Source organism: Phaseolus vulgaris, chromosome 5, assembly GCF_051622355.1.
Source record: "Phaseolus vulgaris cultivar YP4 chromosome 5, ASM5162235v1, whole genome shotgun sequence".
Classification (NCBI taxonomy): domain Eukaryota; kingdom Viridiplantae; phylum Streptophyta; class Magnoliopsida; order Fabales; family Fabaceae; genus Phaseolus; species Phaseolus vulgaris.
Window position 1 is genome coordinate 2531563 of NC_143502.1, and position 20672 is coordinate 2552234.

The following is a 20672-nucleotide window of genomic DNA, read 5'->3' on the forward strand; positions in this document are numbered from 1 at the left end:
GTGCTATGTCAATAATAAAAATTAATTTAGATAACAATAATATTTTTAATCTATAAAATAGTATTTAATTTAATTAATATAACAACTAATTATTTCTTGTCTCTAAAATTTATTTCTATTTAATGATTTTCTAGTGGTGTTTAAGACATAAAGTTTAATAAATAGATAAGTCTATATCATTTATAAAATATGAAAAAAAGACATAATCAAATAAAAAAGTGTTAAATTGAAGAGAAAAGATAAAAAAAATCATTGACTAATAAAATATGTAATTTTTATTATTTATTCAATAACTTCATGAATTTCGATTATATGTGGAAACTTTTATGTCACTTGTTTGTCCATTGCATGATTTTCGTATGACACGTTTATTTGATCATTGTTTGGTTTGTGTAAAGCTTATGCTTTTCTTGTGTGCAGCATAACATGTTTATCATCTCGTCTTATGGATCTTATGGATCTGTATTTGAGCTCTTTAGTGTTCAGACTTCATTTGACACGTTGTATTTGACTTTTGGTCCATTGATTTCTTTTGTAAATTTCTTCTACTTACATCATGTCGCGTCTAAGATATTCTCAAGATTTTATTAGCTTTTTGTTATCATCGAAATGTATATGAGAGTTTTGTTTAAAGGTTCGTCTAAGACTTAATCATCTCATGGTTAGGAACTAATTCAGATGGTCTAGGAGAAGCATCCAACTTATCTTCTGTTCATAAAATGTGAGCACCTTAGACCTAGATTTTTTTTCCTTTATAATTCTTTCGTTTTTCTTCTGCATGGAAGACTAAACTCTTTTGAGTTGATCCTGTTGTGATTTTGCGATGCATTCTGAGGTTTCTGTTCAATAAATTTTTATTCTTAAAATTCTCTATAGTAGTTTGTGTTATAAGGTCTTAATTATAGTTTCATAGCCAAATAGCTCTCTTGTGATTCTCGTGTTTTTGCATCATGTTTCATAGCCAAATAATGCTCGTAGACCTATATTTATTTTGCCTTTGCATGAAAAACTAAACTTCTTTAGGTTGATTCTCTTGTGATTTTGCAATTAGGAGGTTTCTATTCAATAAAGTTATATTCTTAATATTCTTTATAGTAGTTTGTGTTATAAGGTCTGATCGTTTGAATTCTAGTTTTTGTTAAGGAATTATTTTTTAATGTTTGTTGAGAATTCAATTCTATTGTTTAATTAGAATTATTGGTAAGTTCACGTAGTTCTAATTAATCTCTTGTTTGCTTAGTTCAAGAGGTAAAAGATAAACATCTCATGAGTAGACGCTTGCTTTGTTGATAAGATTATGTTAAATTTGATTAATGCTTGTTTGATTAAGTTTGTCATCTCTATGAGAATTGAAAGAGTGAAAATCTTAAGATAATAAGTGAAGAATTCACTCTTGTATGAACTTGAAAGTCAACCTATTTTCTTTACTATTTTACAATCATCTATTTAGCACCTAACACAATAGTCGAAAATGAAGAGATTCCTAACTAATGGGTTGAAATTGAGTCAGAGCCACATTCATAACCCATAACAAGGCTATCGTGAACTTGTCAAACATGAATCAAACATGCACATAAGTTAACAACCATGTGTAAAAATAGAAGAAGTCTTCAAGTGACCCATCCCAACCTTGAGAGAGTCAATGGTCTAGCATCAACGAATGAAAATTACTTCTTTCGTGGCGCTAGGATAAAAAATGTCCACGTTGGCAACAAATGAACGCAACACCGAAAACCACCACTTTGGAAACTATTCCTGAACATGGTGTCGACCTTCTCGTAGGATTCAACTCTCTTCCGCCTTCTCAGCTACCTCTTCAACAACAAGATCATGGGTTTCATCGACCCTCTCAGCAGAATTTGCAACATCTTCCATCCGCTTCTTTGGAACTGACGGAACACTCTGCAAAGATCTCGACCTAGAACTAGCATCTGACAATAACACGACTCTTGCATCAAAATCATGACTGTTTTAGTTTGAAAACCCTGAAAACATTCTGAAAATGAAAACAGAGCTAGAGAGAGACATCATTACTTCAAAAAAAACTTCTTAGCATCTCAGCCTTTCGGAAATAGTCCCCACACTCTTAAGAACCTGATAAGCCTTAACATAATACAGTTTCTTGACCTCTCAGCAATATTGGCTCGATGGACACCAATCAATCCTCTTTCGCATCACCTCGATCTAAAACTAAATTGACTATTCACACTGAATTGTCCGAACAACGAACCATCGAAGCAAGAACTTAATTAAAGATTTTAATCAAGGATCAAAATGCTAAATAAGTTGTAAGCATGTGTTAACAAGAGGACTTGGCCTAAACGATGCCCATAACAGTGAAGGTCATCACAAAATAGTATAAATAGGTGGTAAGGAGACAGGTAAGATGTAAGTTCAATATTATTTATAACACATTAATATACTACACTAACTTGATCGTCATAATATTTTTGCAGATACCCTCCTTCTGTGAACATACCAAGACCTAAAAGATCGAGAGGAAGAGACCAAAAGAAGACCGAAGTCAACAAAGAACAATGTAGATAAAGATTGTCTTTCATTTTGACTTATAAGAACATTATGTTTTCAATATTTACCTAAATATCACTATAAGAAAATCATTAAGTAACCAAATTTAGAGACAAAAAATAATTAGTTACTATATTAACTAAATTAGATACTAATTTAGAGACTAGAAAATTATTCATATCTAAAGTGATTTCTATTAATAATAAAAATTTATAAAATGGTTTCCAAATTTATATCTAAATTAGTTACCTAAGTTTTAGTGACTAATATTTTAGATTCTAAAATAGTCTATAAAAGACTAATAGAGTGTATAAAGTAGTAAGTAGTTAAACTCTTGATAGCTAATGATTAAATAGTAATTTAGAAACTATTTTATAAATTTTTATTAATAATAGAAACTACTTTAAATACCAATAATTATTTAAGTTTATAAAATATATCTAATTTAATCAAATAGTAACTAATTATTTTAATATCTAAAATTAGTTTCTATATTTAATGATTTTGTAGTATATAAGTTTGAAGTAAGGATGTTTTTTTTTTATATATTGTGGGTTTATTATTTTAATAATAAACTCAATTGTTTATTTTAGAACACGACTAATAATAAAAATTTATATTAATTGAACATTATATCTATTTTTTATAATCTTCTAATTTTGTAGTAAAAATTATAAAATACTGATAAATAAAATATAATTAATTAAATGGAAAATATTGATAACTACAATATAATTAAATGAAAATTTATAATTTTTTTGTAACGCGATTTATATTAAATTGTTTGTTAATAATTAATAAATATATAATTTCTTTGTAGTATACAAGTGAGTCACCTTACATGTTAGTATTTTTTAAAATTAATTTAAGTCTCAACTTATTTTAACAAATAACCTAAAGGCGTACTTAAGATGTAAAAGGAAATTGGTAAATAATTGAATGCAATACGATAAAAACTATTAAAAAATTGGAAAACTAATCGTGAAGTTTAATTTATTAATATAATTAATGACACTCAAAACTGAAACTCCAAAGTAGGCCAATATAATTAAGGAGACAATTACATTACTTATAGGTATTCTCCAATCATATTTAAAGTTTCATCTTAATAATATTTATCTTATTAAATACATGTATATTACCAAATTAAAATTTTAAATATAAATAAAAGAACAATATCAATAAAAACTATCACTACAACAAGAAAATTATTAAATAGGAATCAAGAGAATTATTTTCCCACTAAATTATTATTTTAGAAACTAAAAAATTATTAATATTTAAAGTAATTTATATTATTAATAAATAATTTTTAAATTAGTATCTACTTAACTATCTACTTTATAATTTAAAGTAATCATTAATTAAAACCTTAATAATTAATTATATACCAATTTATAGATTTTATTAATATTAAAACTACTTTAAATATTAATAATAAAAAGCAGAATAAATAAGAGTATTAATATCCATGTAATAAAAACCGTAACCTAACTAAATATAAAGATGTCATAAAACATAAACACATATATAATACTAACCTCAAAACATAAGTGCTTTATTTAATAATTTTGTTGAGGTTATATATATAAGTATTTTCTTATATTGAATTATTTACTATACATACATACATACATATATATATATATATATATATATATATATATTCAAACCCAATACTGCACTGTCTCTCTCACTCCTCATGGATGACCAGGATGATAATAATTATGGCCTTGTGGATCAGTTGCAGAGTTTAGAAGGAGACGTCCATCTTCATGGTTCCCACAAAAAAATATTGGAAGTTACTCATCACTAATCAAAATTATTATAGGAAAACTGAATTAAACATAATTTTAAACTGAGACAAAATACAAATAGTGAAATAAAAGAACTTTAGAGAAAGAAGAAAAATAGTTGAAACATTGAAGCATTGAAAAATATCAAAACCTCATAATTTAATAAGAAATTACAAAGAAATCCATAAAAAAAGTTTAGCAAGTAAAAAAAAAAAAGAATTATAAAGAAAAAATAAACTAAGAATATGTTACTTACATGGTTTGTGATGAGATTGGGAGATCCAAAGAGGCACCCTTGCTGCTGCTGCTAGATTCATTGATAAGAGTATCACAAATACCATAACCATGTTTAAGATAAGCTTCTTAAAGTTAGCCATTTTACTTTCAAAGAAACAATGCTTGGCTGCAATCCAAAGTAGCATATATTTATACTATAAAGATAAAGAGACTCGGTCAATAAAAATCTTGTGGATCCTATTTTAATAATATATAATATCTTGTGTTTTACAATGACCTTAGCACCAAAACATGATTTTCGTTATAAATTGAATGAATTATAAAAGATATTTAAGAAATGTCTCAATCCTTATTGAAAAAAATCAGAAACAATTATCATCAACAAATATAGTTGCTACTAATTTATAATTTATACCTACTCTACTATAATTTATAACAAAAGCACAAATCAACCCAGCCCAACAGAAGGTCTTAAGATGGTCAAGTGATATAAAACCTGCTAAAAAGTGCAGTAAAACTGCATCCTTCTAAGGTTCCATACCTAAAAACAATGGTTACTTTTAGGTTAGGATGTTTAATGCTCATTCAATTCTTTCATGGCTTCCTCTCCCGATTACTCCCAATAGGAAATAATTAATTTTTATTTTCACAAAATATATTCATAATATTTCTCCTAGGTTTCTTTAACTTAAAGTGGTTCGAAATATAAAGTGATTTCTATACTAAGCAACCCAAAAATCATAATTTTTTGGGTGAAACTACACACTTCATTATTGCTTTTATTATTGAATGTAACTCCTCATCCAATAAGCTAAAATTTCCCAAATAATTTTTTTTATAGTATGAATCACGAAGTTTGGGATTGATAGGTGAGTGTGATAATAGAAGAAAAACACATGCAAGTAGGTTGGTGAGATTTATTGGGCACTTATATTGTTTGTCAATTTGGTTTTCGTAAGTCTTTAACATGAAATTATCTCCTTAATTAAGTTCACTATTTGCAAAAAAAAATTCTATTTTAAATTTAATTTTTTAACATGGAATTATCTCCTTAAATAAGTTCACCTTGGGAAACCCTAGTTTTAGGGTATTGTTGTCGCTCCTGCGAAACCCTAACTTTGGGACGTCGTTGCTGTCCCTGTAAAACCCTAGCTTTGGGATGTCGTTGTCGCCCCTGCAAAACCCTTGCTTTTGAATGTCGTTACAGCCCCTGTGAAACCCTAGCTTTGGGATGTCACTACCGCTCCTACGAAACTCTAGCTTTGGGACAATGCTACAGTCACAATTTTCACGTCTCGTCGATTAATTTCTGCTGATCGAGACGTGGTTCGGTCGCCAATCTGCAACCTACGTCCACAGGCAACTAATTAGGTTTTCATTCTATTTGATACAATTTTATTACAAGCACAAAGATCTCTTAAATAGAGATTATAGAAGGGAGACAATAATTAAGCTCACTCATTAAGTGTCTAGTCAGCTCAGTCCAGTTTGTCCTGACTTCACACTCAACAAGTTAGGCTGACACCTCAAATAACAACAATAATCTGTCATCATATGAAAAAATATTATTAAAAAAAATACAAAAATATGGAGGACTAGACCAAAATCTATATGTTAACAAAAACGATACATAGGTAGACTATACTTATTCATAAATAATTCTAAGTACAGTTAGATGAAAGTCCATTATACCAATGAAATGGTTCTCTATAAATAAATCCTAAATATATTATAAAAATAAAATTTATTCATATCTTTAATATATTTTATATTTTTAATTTGTTTAGTAAAATAAGTTATAAAGTTTGTTATTAAAATCATAATATATAATTATATGAGTATATTTATTAAGTTATTATTAAAAAAATTAATATGACCATATATAATTATAAAATATATTTGATTAACTATCAAGTTTGTTAATATAGAAAATTAACGAAATTTAGCTAGCTTGAACACTTATATTAAAAAAGTTAATTCACCGATAACAACTGAAATAATTATTTTTTTATCGAAAGAAGTGTGAATCATCCGAGATGAAATAAATGGAAATTTCGAGAAAATTGAGTTAGATTCTTTAAAGAATGGTTACCGCTTGAAATATCAAGTAAAGATCCACTTAAAGTCAGTAAGAAGTAAAGAAATTTAAATATAAAACTAAAGAGTATGAATATTAAATAAAAAAAATTAAGTAAATATTTCCTAGACTATGAATATGTATTTACATATTTTTCAATTAGGTTAAAATATTTAAATATAAGTTTATTTCTATACTCATTCAGTCAATTATAATGTATATATTAAAATAAATAAACAATAAAATATGAATATAATCATATTTAAGTTAATAAATAATAAACCTATTTTTAAATAAAACAAGAGAAACAAACAAGTATCACTTTATTAAGTAAAAATATAAAAAACATGTAAACCTCATTTATTAAAAAAAAATTATAAATTTATTTAGAATATTAAAAATATAAATATTGTACTACCCTATCCGTGAGATTCGGATAGTTAATATTTATTGGATAAGATGAATATTAAATATCATTGGTAACTGCTTCGTAGTTACTATAAAGTAGTTATGAATCTCGGAATGTATCCGTGGAATTCGGCACGAGATCAAAGTGGTTATTGAGACATATAAAACCAAGAAGAACAAATATTATTAAAAAATAAGTGTTTGAATAACATTTAATCTGATTTATAATGAAATAATTGGATTTTTTAAAATTAAATTATGAAAAAACACATGTTTTTTTGTTTAAATACTTGGTTTCTTAGATGATCCATGACATGTGTTGTAAAAGCCTAGGTTTAGACTTCTCTTTAAGAGAAAAGATTCCACACAAGTTCATGCATCTCTCTGAAGGCCATCAACGATGGAGAAGTATCTTTATGTTTAATGTATACGGGTTGAAATATCCCTAAAGTATCCACTAATTTAATTTATTTATTGTTGATAAAAAAAAACATTCAGGTACCTACTATTTTGTTTTTCATCTCTCTATTATCACATCTTCTAATTTCACTTTTTCTCTCCATTCATGCTTTCTGCTTACTATTTCTTCTTCATGCTTTTGCTACTGCTGCTTTCAATTTTTTGTTTATGTTTTAGTTACACCCACTTCTACCTTTTTTTTTCTTCATTATATCAAATTATATACTGTTTTTATAATAAAAAGTTAATATAAAATCTTATCTTGTAAAAATTAGGGACTGAGAGAATTTCTATTTGTCAAACTAGCTTCTATTCCTTGCACTCTTCCGGTCAAATGCTTCGCAACATCTATAAAAAAAAAAAGTGATTCGACATTCAAGTAAGTATTCAACATTCGACGCAATAAATATTTGAATCATTTAAACTCAAATCTCAAATTTTTGGCGTTAGATTGTTGGAGATCTCACATCGACTAAAGATTAGAGTCTTTCATAATATATAAGTGAGTGCAAACTTCACCTCATTGAGCCGGTTTTATGAGATTGAATTAGGCTTAAAGTTCACTTCTTAACATGGTATCAGATTAGAGCCTTTCATAATATATAAGTGGGTGCAAACCTCACCTCATTGAGCCCGTATCAGATTAGAGCCTTTCATAATATATAAGTGGGTGCAAACCTCATCTCATTGAGTCGCCGGTTTTATGAGGTTGACTTAGGCGTTTGAAGTTATTCTGCATAATCGAATTTTGTTATATCACCGTTAAGTACATAATTAGCCAAAACAATGGTAATAAACTTGTTTATAACATTTAGTTAGCGAAATCTAAATTTATTGCGTAATTCCATTTTGAAATCAAGAACTATTCCCTTTTCATCTTAGTTTAACATTTGCCATGTAAACACTCTTCTGCTGTACTAAATTCAGATTAACATGCATGAAATTATAACATATGTAATCTATTAGGCTCGCATTATAGTCTCATTAGTTTCAATGTCAAATTTAATTTGGGTTTGATTAAGTCACAGTGAAATATTGATGTTGTTGTATTTTATGTAATTTATTATTTTCTTTTTATTTGTATCGTAGCATTTTGTGTTTGTTGAGATTCTTTAGTAACCTGGTGCAATTTAGAGGCTTAGTTGCTTAAAATATGAAACAAAACCCAATCATTTTATTTATTTTACTTGTCTCAACGTGAAACTATAGCATTTTCCTATATTGTTTTTTATCCTTCTTTTCGTAGTCATCATTTTTTTCTTTGATCTTTCTATCCACCCATTTTTGTCCCAAAGGTAGGTGAAAATATTGATTGAAAATATCACAGTTTTTTCTAAATGCAAAACATGTTTAACTATGAAAAACAAAGACTACAAACAATTAAAAAATCAGATTTTGTGATTATCACATACAACTTTTTTTTTTAAAATCCCAACCTAAACTACGAAGAAGAAAAAAGAGATGAAAAATAAAAACCCAACAAATTAGAAGAGTTTCAATATTTAAGTGAAGAAGATAAATAATATAGTAAAAAAAAAGTATATAGTGAGATTCTTAATATATATATATATATATATATATTTAGTTTAATTACATGTATAATCTAATTTAGATTGATAGTCTAACATGATTATTTTTTTTATGTATTTTTTTTCAAAATAAAAGAAATTGTTATAATTTATCTTACTTTTTAAAAATATATATATATTTTTTTGATGATTTACTTTTATATTTTGTAGGTAACAAGATCCTTAAAATTAAATTCTAAAAGGGTTAATCTTTTAAGTTGATTAATGTTGAACAACTTGAAACAAGTATAGATATTTGTATAACATATTTTTTTCTAAAATTAAATAAATTATTATTCAAATTGATATTGAATTATTTTCTCTAATTTAATTTAGATCAATATATTGTTAGGAAGCGTTGACATACTATTAATACAAAACTTTCTAAGAAAAGAGAAAAATTAATGGTAAATGGGCAAAACATTTCACATTCAATTTTCTCCTTCCTATTTTAAATTTTGTGGAAAACATGCAAAATATTTGAAGACTAAATCAATTATGTGTATACATGAAAAAACTCCTTTAAAAGTTAAGATTTAGAAATAAATATCTGAAGATGATATAACTGCAATGTGAAAATATATCAAGGTTAGTATAATTCTATTAATGTAAGTCTACTCAATTAACTTTTATTTATATATTTAATGTATTTTGGCAATGTTTTATTTGATGTTTTTTTAACTTCATGACTTTACTATGTATTATTTTTTATGAAAGAGGATAAAGAACATCGAATGAAATAATTGCAAAACCAATATAAAATAGACATCATCATTTGTATCAATCATATATTCAAAACAAAGAGACCAAATGGTATACGACTCAAAGATTGGAATTGATTAATGAATAACAAATGAAATTATTCTGAATTTAAGGTAATGTTACTTTCTTTATATATCTATATTTTAAATTTAAATTTTATTTTTTATGTAATTTTACATTATAATATTAAATTATTTATACATTTATAGGGTAAAACAATAAATTAAATTAGTTATTGACACGAAATCAATTGTCCAAAAGACATTTGAAATGGTAAACATAAAAGTAGCATTACCATCTCAAATTTCTTTTGGACAATTGATTTTGTGCCAATAATTGATTTAATTTCTTATTTATTTATAAATGTAGAAATAATTTAATATTATAATATAAAAAATACATAAAAAAATAAATTTAAATTTAAGATATAGATATATTAATAAATTAACTTTACCTTATATTTTGAATCATTCTATTTGTTATTTATTAACCAATTCCAATCTTCGAGACATACATCATTGGGTCTACCTTTGTTTTGGATATATGTTTGATACAAATGATGATGTCTATTTCTATATTAATTTTTCAATTGTTTCATTAAATGTTTTTTTATTCTCTTCCATCAAACATAATGCATCTTAAAGCCATGAAATTATAAAATATCAAATAGAACATTGTTAAAATACATTAAATATATAAGTTAAAATTTTATTGAGTACATTTACATGAAAAGAATTATACTAAATAATCTTCAGATGCTTCTTCCCAAATCTTAACTTATACACAATTGCTTCAGTTTTGAAATATTTTGCATGTTTTCCACAAAGCTTAAAAAAGAAAGGAGAAAATGGAATGTAAAATGTTTTCTCTGTTACCATTACAATTTCTCTTTTCTTTGGAAGTTTTGCATTAATGGTATGTCCACCTTGCTTCTTAACAACATATTGACCTAGATTAAATTAGGGAAAATAAATCAATACCAATTTTAGTAATAATTTATTTAATTTTAGAAAAAAGATGTTATACAAAAACGTATACTTCTTTCAAGTTACTTAACATGAATCAACTCAAATGCATTTTAGAATTTAATTTTAAGGGTTTTGTTATTCACAAATATAAAAGTAAGTGATCACAAAAGTTTAAGTTTTTTTTCAATAAATAAGATAAATTATAACAATTTTTTATTTGAAAAAAAACACATAAAAGAATTTGAATTAGATTATACAAGTTACTCATGTAATTAAACTATAAAAACAAACAAGTATATATATTTTACGAGTCTTATTATATACTTTTTTTTATATTGTATTTTTTATCTTATTCACTTGTAATATTTTGTCATGATATTCTTCATCTTTCTTTTTTTTCCTTCTTTTTCTTGTTATTTTGTGATGGAACTTTCAGAAAATAAGTTATATTGATAAATACCAAGAGATGGATAGAAAAAGAATTTTACCTTTTAGAAAGATGTTATACTTTCACGTTGAAAGAGGTAAATATTTATACTAGGAGACTATTTAGATATTAATTTAAAAATTATTTATTAATAACAAAAATTAATTTAAATATTAATTTTTTTAATTTTTTATTTAATTATTTTTTTCATATTATAATAATTAAATAATAGGTGTTATATATAGGTAGGTGCCCTGCCTATATACCCAAATAAATACCCAAATAACCATCACACATGTTATTACCATCACATTCCTAGCACATCTAAACCCTAAACTGTCATGATAACTTAACATATGACATGTTATATTCTCATGCATTTTAATATCAAATTAATAGAGAAGGGGATTATTTACATAAAAAAACTTCAAATTAAAATGAAAAAGAAACACTAGTTGTACCTTAATTTCTGAATAGAAAGAAGTAAGAAATTAATCTTATTGTTAAGATTTTAGTTTATTATGGACTTAATTATTGTGACATAGCAAAGTCCGATTATTCACAATAACTTCAAACCGAACCATATAAATTAATTTTAATTAATAATAAATAATTTTTAAATTAGTATTTAATTAATTATTAAAATTTTAGTTGTTAATTTTAAAATTTAAACAATTAATAATTAAAATTTTGATAACTAATTAAATATTAATTTAAAAATGATTTATTAATATTAAAAATAAGTTTAAATATTAATATTTGTTATATTATAATAATTAAATAATAGGTGTCTAAACATAGGTGACCCTGCCTCAAGCTTGAAAAACAGTATGCCCATGTCATGCATCATTTATGGAGAAAATTCAATTATCTTATTATAAATCAAGTTAAATGTTACTTGATCTCTTATATTCTTAAAATATATACTTTTGTAGTTTTTCAAATAAATTTATAATTTTTATTTTAATAAATAACGTCGTTTACAAGTTTTATAAAGTAACAAATGTTTCTCTTATTTTATTTAAAAATACGTGTTATATATTAACTTACATATGATTATATTTTATTTTTTATTTATTTTAATATATACATGATAACTAATTTGGTTATAGTTAATTAAATTATTAATAGTAAAAAAATTATCTTTGAATATTTTAATCTAGACTAAAAAATTTATAAATATATATTCTATAACTCATTTAATCTTCTAATTTGAAATTTATATACTTATATTAATTTTTTTTAGTTTTTACTTACTTAAACGTTAAAAATTCTTCTATAAATAAATTTTGACTTAATATTTGTCAACAATTTTTGGTAATCATTCTTTATAGGTTCTAACTAGGTTTTTTCAAAACTCCACTTGTTCTACCTCGAACGATTCTTCTCAGAAAAAACACCCATCTATTTTATTTCAATTTCGATTATTGGTGTATATTTATGCATTTATGGATAATAATAAAATTTATATTTAATCAAATATATTTTATAATTATATATTATCATTAGTTTGTTAATAATAACTTAATAAATATAATCATATAGTTATATATTATTATTTTCATAACAAATTTATAATATCTTTTTCTAAACAAATTAATAATATAAAATACATTAAAAATAAAATAAAAATTTTAAAAAGATACATGCATCCTCAAATGATGTTATTATTTAATGTTTATATCTTCATAAACAATTAGGTTCCTCAAGGATTTCAATAACGTGTTGACTTAAAATAAGCCATAGCCTGATCATATAATAAGTCACTCAATTTTTTTGGTCATGTTAATTTTTTCTATGATTATGTTATTAATATGAACTATTTAATGATTTTTATTGATAATAAATCTTCTAACTATTTTGTTTATATTTGTAATAAAAAAAGTTCAGAAGAAAAGAACAATTTCCATACCAAGTTAAAATTGCCATGATTGAAAATAATTTACATTTACTTTATCAAAAAGATATACTCCAGAAATTTGGTGGTGAAGATGTTTCTAAAGTTTATATGTGCATTCAAAACCATTATAAACTTTTATTTTAAAAAAATAAGGTAAAATATATAAATATTTTACAATAAACTTAAAATATTTATAATATATTAGCATAAACATATATAAAGCTTTTCATTGGTACTTTATCAAACTATTTATCAATAATAAAAATTAATTTAGATAATAATAATGTTTTTAGTCTATAAAATAGTATTTAATTTAGTTAATATAACAAATAATTATTTTTTGTATTTAAAATTTATTTTTATTTAATGATTTTCTAGTGGTGTTTAAGAGATAAAGTTTAATAAATAGATAAGTCTATATCATTTATAAAATATGAAAAAAAGAACATAATCAAATTAAAAGAGTGTTAAATTGAAGAGAAAGGATAAAAAAAATCATTGACAAATCAAATATGTAATTTTAATTATTTATTCAATAATTTCATGAATTTTGATTATATATGAAAACTTTCCTAACACTTGTTTGTCTATTGCATGTTTTTCATATGTCATGTTTATGTTATCATTGTCTGGTTTGTGTAAAGCTTATGCTTTTTTTGTGTGCAGCATAACACATTTATCATCTCGTCTTGTGCATTTGTATTTGAGCTTGTTCAGACTTCATTTGACACGTTGTATTTGACTTTTGGTCCATTGATTTCTTTTGTAAATTTCTTTTGTCCATTAGCTTTTTGTTATCATCGAAATGTATATGAGAGTTTTGTTTAAACGTTCATCTAAGACTTAATCATCTCATAGTTAGGAACTAATTCAGATGGTCTAGGAGAAGCATCCAATTTATCTTCTGTTTCCAAACTGTGAGCGTCTACCTTAGACCTATATTTTTTTCTTTATAATTCTTTCGTTTTCCCTCTGCATGGAAGACTCTTTTGGGTTGATTCTGTTGTGATTTTGCGATACATTCTGAGGTTTCGGTTCAATAAAGTTTTATTCTTAAAATTTTCTATAGTAGTTTGTGTTATAAGGTGTGATCTTTTGAATTATAGTTTCATAGCCAAATAGCTCTCTTGTGATCCTCGTGTTTTTGCATCACGTTTCATAGCCAAATAACGCTCTTAGACCTATATTTATTTTTCCTTTGTAATTCTTTTGTTTTTCCTTTGCATGAAAAACTAAACTCCTTTGGGTTGATTCTCTTGTAATTTTGCAATTTTGAGGTTTTTATTCAATAAAGTTCAATTCTTAAAATTCTCTATAGTAGTTTGTCTTATAAGGTCTGATTGTTTGAATTCTAATTTTTGTTAAGGAATTATTTTGTAACGTTTGTTGAGAATTCAATTTTATTGTTTAATTAGAATAATTGGTAAGTTTACTTAGTTCTAATTAATCTCTTGTTTGCTTAGTTCAAGAGGTCAAAGATAAACATCTCATGAGTAGACACTTGGAGATGAGTGAGGTATTGAATACATTAGTAGACGCTTGCTTTGTCAATAAGATTATGTTGAATTTGATTAATGCTTGTTTGATTAAGTTTGTCATCTATGTGAGAATTGAAAGAGTGAAAATCTTAAGATAATCAGTGAAGAATTCACTCTTGAATGAACTTGAAAGTCAACCTATTTTCTTTACTATTTTACAATCATCTATCTTAATTTTATGCATAACAATCCCAAACTCCTTTTATCTTTATTGTTATTTCTAACATTTTTTTTTAAATAAGTTTTGAACATTGATTGACAAATTTACTGTTGGATTAGTTGGGAAACGACTTGGGATCATATAACCTTATCTACACTATCTTTCTGGTGTTAGATGGTCTAGAACTAGTTAGACAATCTATGTTGTAATCTATTTAATTTTGACTACTAAATGACAGTTATCACTTGTCAAACCAATGTTAAGGCTAATTGAATATTCAAATATGTTTCAAATATTTAAACATGCAATAACGCATAATGAACATGTTTTGAAAGTTACTGAGAACTTGAATGTACTTGAATTTAGCAAGAATTGGAGATGATACATGAAGGGTAAATAAGGTTAAAAGACAAACTAAACAAAATTCGAATAAAACCATAGAAATTATTAGATTGCCCTAATATGTATTCTAAAGATATGAAGGCACTTCTAAAATAAGAAGTCAAAAAAAAATTCCTACAAACATATTGCCTTAATATTTTGGGTTGTAATTGGTGTTTATATATTTTACTCATCACTCATTGATAAATAGTTAACACATTTCATCATCTAAAAGACACTATAATAATCAATTAACCAACATGGGACTTCATCCAAGTTTTCTATAGTTATAGCAAATTGGAAAGTTGTAAGGGCTCAAAAAATTCCTATAAACTTTTGTATATCATTTTACACGAATAATTAATCAATGACTCATAGGTTCTATGAAAAAGTTATATATTCTTATCCAATTTTTCTTTTACACCCTTTAACGACTCTTCTTTTTATAATTTTTCTTCCATTCATAACTTTTACTCTCATTCTTTCTATAATCATTTCTATCTATGAGCGTGATTATATCTTCCTTCATAAAATGGAATATATTTTTTTATAATAAAAAATTTATTTACAAATGGTGATATATTATTGTCGATATGAGTAATTGTTCTTATTCAATCTTTCATTTCTACATTAAGAGCATTTTTTAGCTTGTTTCAATCTAGGTCTTCCATTTCGTCATGGATGTGTCTAATATTTGGTTTTCAAGATTCTTTACGTTTGATGCGAGTGTTTGGAATAAAATTGGAGATCCAATAATCTTGATTTTTTATTAATGAAATTGAAACTCATACACTCTATATAACATCAATAAATTTACATTTATCGTAATTTACAAATAATTAAAATTATCAAATTAAATAAATTATTATGAATCCAAATTTTACATTTTCATTAAAATAATAATAAAAAAATAAATTTATAAATATATGTGTAAAAAAATTAAAATCTTTCATTTATTAAACCTATTTTTTTCTTCACAACGAAACTAAACTTGTAAATAATACATGGTGACACAATTTTAATACTAATAATATAACTAATAAATGAGAAAATAAAAAAATAATAAAAAATTGTAAAGGACAGACAAAATTAAATGTGGAGACATTATTTTAATTAATATGATTCCTCTTGGTTGAAAACCTATGAGTATACAATGAAACTGTCTTCTTCTGTTTTGTACGATTATCACATAATGTTGCAATAATGTCACAGTAGAAGTAGCTGACTGCAACTCACCCACCATATAATTTAACATTTTCCCAATAATTGTTTCAACTTTCAAAACTGGTAGCATGTGCTTTGACTTTTCTGCTCAATCTCCAGAAAATTCTGCTCAGAAATACATGGAGTATATTCATCACTTTTGCTAAATTTCAACAAATAAGTAGGAAAAATGAAATTTGCTACTCTCAAATTAAAGACTGAACTACCATTCTGATTGTCTAGTCGTTGAAAAAAATATTGTGATGTTAAATTTTTAATAATTAATTGATTCTTTGCTCATAAATTTTTTTTTTTTTAAATTTTATTTCATTATCGAAGCTAGTCATTTTATTAAGTAATGTTCAGTGTTATGACAGATAAATAGCCTCACATTTATTGAATAAGATTTGAGTATTTTTTAAATAATATCTATTTTATTTTATTTATTTTTCTTTTGATAAAAAAAATAGTTATCTTCTTTTTATTCTCTATTTTTTTTTCTAATAAATGAACACTAATAACATTAAAGATTACATGATTTTTTTTTTTATCAGCAATGAATAAATTAAATTAGAGAGTTACTTCAGGGGTAACCCAACCCATATACACAATCACAAAGTTACCTACCCATATACACAATCACAAAGTTACCTTCCTTGTGATATAGAGCAAAATCAATTACCCAAAAATTCTGAAAGGTTTAGGGTTTATACAGGATGATAAATTGAATTAAAGGCTAAAAGGAAATTGCAGTATATACTAATGTTTGATATGTGATTTTATAGTATATAATTAATCAAGGAAGGTGTAATCATAGTGAATGTGGAAAAAATCATTTTTAGGAGAAAAACAGGAAGTTAAAAAGGTAATTTACGTCCTCTTTAAAGTTACTATATATAACATGTTCCAAACTGTGAAACAACCAATTGAAAGTCAATCAATGATTGATAGTAAAGTTATCAAATTTACATCAATCTCTTAGGTATAACTTTTGGGATAAAACTTCAATCTAGAGTTGTCTTCAATGCATTTTATACCAAATTAAATATGAAGTGCACAAATATAGAATTATAAAAATTATCAAAAAAATGTTAGTTATTTTACAAGCTTAAATTTTACTCTTAATTTGAACTATGGTTGTATTTTTAAAGTTAATTTTAATTACAAATATTAAAAAGAATAAGGGAAACATAAAAATGATGCTTGAATTATGTATCCGTTTATTTTAAAATATTTTTTTAAAAAAACATTAAGAATTGAATTTCTATAAATCATAGTGTACTACATTAAAATCATTAGATAGAAATCAATTTTAGAGACAAAAAATAATTAGTTACAATATTAATCAAATTAGATACTATTTTAGAGACTAAAAAACTATTGGTATCTAAATTAATTTCTATTATTAATAAATAGTTTCTAAATTGATATCTAATTAACTACTAAAGTTTTAGTAAACAACTAGGTGTCTCAAGTGAGCTTTCTTAAATAAGTCGTTGAAAAGTTTGGGATGACAAACTTAAAACCTTTATCCACACCTAGTACATCTCACCATAATGTACGCGATGATTTGCACTCACCGTAGCATAGCCTATGCTATAAGTGTAGTATGCACGGTCATGTGTAATCATGATGAGCTCATCAATAAGCTATTAAGTGGATTCTTTATTATGAAGGATTACTTGTAAGAGTTTTAGTCTATGATGGAGCTAAACAATATGCTAAAGATGCTTCAATAGAAGAATTTGTTGACTCAAATTTTGTTGGCTGTTTGGACACCAAGAAATCAAGTTATGTGGTTATTGCTTATGGTATTACAATCAGCTGGAAATGAAGTCTACAGAAGGTAGTAACTTTCTCAACCATTGAGAGAGAGTATATTACCATGACAGAGGAAGTGAAAAAAAGTTGTATAGCCGAAGGGTCTAGCCAAAGAGTTGAAGGTGCAAGATTTGGTTGTCACCGTCTACTATGATAATAACAATGTTATACAGTTATCCAAACACATTGATGTTAAATTACATATCGTAAGAGAGTAGATTGTTCAAGTATTTGTGAAGATAACAAATGTCTCAACAGATCATAATCCATTTTATATGATCACAAAAGTTTTGCCTACTAGCAAGTTCTTCCATATACTTGGATTTAATCTAGTTGATTGATGATTAAATATATAATGGGCTTAGTGGTAGTAAGTGTTTTTAAAAAAAATTATGTTAACCAAGGTGGTGATGTGTGAAGATTGACTTAGTAAGATATTGATAAAGTTTTTAGATCGTTTGATATTCAAAACAATTTGATAGTTCAAGATTGTCTATAGTGGCAAAAAAACCATTTTTTTTCAGAGCATTATTGAAGGTATAATACCATCTATATATTGTAATTTCTTTTGTCTATAATTAGAAATCCACCTATTTAATGTTTTAAGTTTAGTTGAGGAAGCACTATCCACATGACTTTTCAACTAATTTAAGTGTGATGTATTACTTTTTTTTTTTTTTAACCAATTGAGAGTTGAGAATTTATTGAAAGAGAAATTAAGTTATAATTTTTATTAATAACGAATTTCTAACTCTGCATGTAGATTGAAGTTAACATTGAACCACATTAATTTGTGTGTGCTTTTTTTTCTTACTCTTCTTTCCTAACCCTTTGTGGATTGTTTTCATTATCATTTCTCATTTATTTGTGTTGATAGATGGTTTAATAAATTTGTTTGAGGTATTTAGACAACACTAATCCAACAAATATAAGACCAAAAGAAAGTTTATATAATGAAAAACATATAATGAAGACAGAACACTTGTATATTCTGTTATTTTTGCATAAACTTTTTTATACAAATGTTATTAAACTCATTTGTATCATTTAAATTCATAACAAGATCACAATGATCAAAATTCGGTAAATAATTATTATTATTACAGAATGTCCGATAACGGTTTGATAGCGGATGATCTGATAAGACTAATAAACAATCGTTAAGATAGAGTTAAATTAACTTAATTCAATTTCATAAAACCGACTTTTTAAAATAAGATTTGTACCTATTTATATACTATACAATGTTCTAATCTATAAAATACACCTACATTATACAATAAACACATAATCCAACGTCTAACAGTACCCTTCAAACCAAACAGACAAAAGCACAGTCTACCCTAAGAACCTAAAAAGCATCAAATAATCAAACGCATACATTCTAAAATTTCAAACACCAACTGAAAAAGAAAACCGAAATAGTACGATATGCTCAAACGATCAAACCATGGCAAACCATGGCTGCTTCACAATAAGGGACCACCTTTTGACACTTCACCAAACTTTTTGACAATTTCACAAACTGACACTAAGAAAAATAAATGACTTGGATTGAGACCTGCATGGACATTCACAGTGCTTGGTGAAGCCACTATAAAAGCACATGATTCAGAGTGTTACATGCACCAGCAACCACCACTAATTAAGACATGGCTAATTCCTACTTATCCTTGCTTGTGTTGCTCCTTCTTGCTCTCATCCTCACCCCTCAAGGCCTTGCTGAATCTGACCCTGACTACTACAAACCCCCCTATAAGTCACCACCCTACAAGAAACCACCAGTCTACAAGAAACCACCAGTCTATAAGCCCAAACCACCAGTCTACAAGCCCAAACCACCAGTCTACAAGCCCAAACCACCAGTCTACAAGCCCAAACCAAAGCCCTACAAGCCCCCTTATGGCAAGCACCCACCAGTTGAACAGAATGATCACTTGTAGAGCATGCAACGTCGCATGTTAACTATGTACTAAATAAAGAGCTTCATCTTTGTTACCATGCATGAATATTCTCGCCACCTGCAACTTTAATCTTCTGTAAAATGCTACTTGTCGCAAGAAAGAGCATCTTTGTGTGTCATTGGATGAATCTGTAACGATGCTTCTACTCTGAATTCATAAATAAAAAGACTTCTATGGTTTTGTGATTGTGTTCTGTTTCATTTCATTCGTTTTCTCTACTACAGTCACCCACCATAAACATGCACTCCAAAATTTCTCTATTATGTTTTGAGGATTTCTTTTACTACCAAATTTCTTGATTTTCTCTTGCTTTATTAAAATATTACAGTATCTATCGATTCTATATACTTAATTAATCTTTTTAATGAAGAACATGACTTGTCCTTTTTTACGCTTACTTTTATTTATTTAATATAAGATTCTAACTTATATGTTATTTATAAGGGTTCGAATGTAATATTACATCATTAGCTT

The 20672-nt window shown here is 25.8% G+C and overlaps 1 protein-coding gene and 1 long non-coding RNA gene across 2 annotated transcripts; one reads left to right on the forward strand and one right to left on the reverse strand.

Moving 5' to 3' along the window:
- Positions 1-1399: 1399 nt before the first annotated feature.
- LOC137836208 (uncharacterized) lies at positions 1400-2624 on the reverse strand. Its single transcript, XR_011085208.2, has 2 exons — positions 2035-2624; positions 1400-1931 (listed from the first exon to the last, which is right to left on the reverse strand). It is a non-coding gene; the product is annotated as an uncharacterized LOC137836208 (long non-coding RNA).
- A 16886-nt stretch (positions 2625-19510) lies between these two features.
- Positions 19511-20384, forward strand: LOC137834798 (uncharacterized). The gene has a single exon (XM_068642987.1). The coding sequence runs from the start codon at positions 19887-19889 to the stop codon at positions 20175-20177; it is 291 nt and encodes a 96-aa protein (XP_068499088.1). The 5' UTR covers positions 19511-19886; the 3' UTR covers positions 20178-20384.
- Positions 20385-20672: the final 288 nt, after the last annotated feature.